We start from the raw sequence: 1,412 nt of genomic DNA, 5'->3' as shown, positions 1-1,412 counted from the left end.
GCTTTCTACTCCCGTAAAGATTTACACCCTCGGAAACCCTGTACAGGGTCGCTATGGGTCGGAACCGACTCGACGGCACTTAACAACAACAATAGCAACAACATATACCTAGTGCCTATTCAAATTCTTTCAAAGTACTAGAAAACTCTTCTGGATGCACTTAAATACCCAAGCTAACTGGTCGCTCCTTCCTAGAGGTACTAGCCTCACTGGACCAGGCACACAGCTGGTGTCCTAGGGACGTCTCTTCCCCACGTCCCTAGGAATACCCTCACAACCCCTTTTCTCTCTCTTTCCTTCTTTTTAACATTAAAATTTTTTCTTTTTCTTTCTTTTTACCTTTTTACTGTGGTTTGGGTGAAAGCTTACAGAGCAAATTAGCTTTGCATTCAACAATTTACACACATTGAATGTTGTGACATCTGCGGCAATCCCTTCAATTAAGTATAAAAACACTTTTAACTACTTCCTCTCTGACTTCCAAGTTCCATTTATCCTTCTTTGCTGCCAACTCCTGCCTTCTGAACTTTACTTTTGGATAAGGTGGCAGTTCAAACCCACCAGCTGCTCCTTGGAAGTCCTAGACAGGGTCACTACGAGTGGGAACCAACTCGACGGCACTTAACAACAACAACAACAAGCTGCCCTATTAAGGATCCCTGGTGGCATGGTGGGTTACATGTTGGACTGGTAACTTGCAAGGTCAGCTGTTCAAATCCACCAGCTGCTCTGTGGAGGAAAGATGAGCCTTCCTGCTACTTGACAGCATATAGCAGTGTATGGTTTCATCTAGTTAATTGTACTGAGGAGTTAGTCACTTAATAGGTCTGTCTGTTTGGCCAAAAATTGACCTCTGGAGGTGGGTTCAATTCCAGGCTTGAAGTATGTGTGTAACTAACAGCCGCAGTCCCAGGGGTCTATCAGTCTCTATCACACCATTAATCTGGTCCTTTTTACCCTTTTGAATTTTCAGAACCTGCCTCAATAACTGCAGTAAGTCCACAAATTCATTCTCTCAGTAGCTACATCTAGATAAACATCTTTTTTTTTTTTTATGATTGATGATAGTCTAATAAGACTAGAAAGTCCATCTCTCTAAAGTTTAATTCTTTGTTTATTACCACTCATTCTTATTTTAAAATTCAGGTTCAGAATATGATGGAAGAAAATGAAACAGTAGCCTTTATCGCAAAATTAGAGGAATCAGAGTTTAGCCTGGATCTTGAGGAGTTGGAGAGGCTTCATGATGAAAGCGAGGAGGAAGTGGCGAAGGTATGAAGACATTTAGTGGAAGCATCATAAAGTTATAAGGAAAGGGGAAACATGATCAGAGAAAACTTGTAAGCCTGTCTTCAGCCTATAACTGATTGGAATACCTAAAAGGGGTTCTACAACTTGCCCAGTGAAATAGG

General features: G+C 41.4%; 1 protein-coding gene across 1 annotated transcript in view; it reads left to right on the top strand.

Moving 5' to 3' along the window:
- Positions 1 to 1,412, top strand: part of WDR96 (WD repeat domain 96) — a 120,765-nt gene that overhangs the window by 65,785 nt on the left and 53,568 nt on the right. Inside the window, exon 19 of the mRNA XM_006831480.1 lies at positions 1,147 to 1,272. Within this exon, the coding sequence (XP_006831543.1) occupies positions 1,147 to 1,272 (126 nt within the window). The remainder of the gene's footprint in view (positions 1 to 1,146; positions 1,273 to 1,412) is intronic.

This window comes from Chrysochloris asiatica, unplaced genomic scaffold (assembly GCF_000296735.1).
Source record: "Chrysochloris asiatica unplaced genomic scaffold, ChrAsi1.0 scaffold00003, whole genome shotgun sequence".
Classification (NCBI taxonomy): Eukaryota; Metazoa; Chordata; class Mammalia; order Afrosoricida; family Chrysochloridae; genus Chrysochloris; species Chrysochloris asiatica.
The sequence above is the reverse complement of the archived record's forward strand: the minus strand, read 5'-3'. Positions and strand labels throughout refer to the sequence as shown.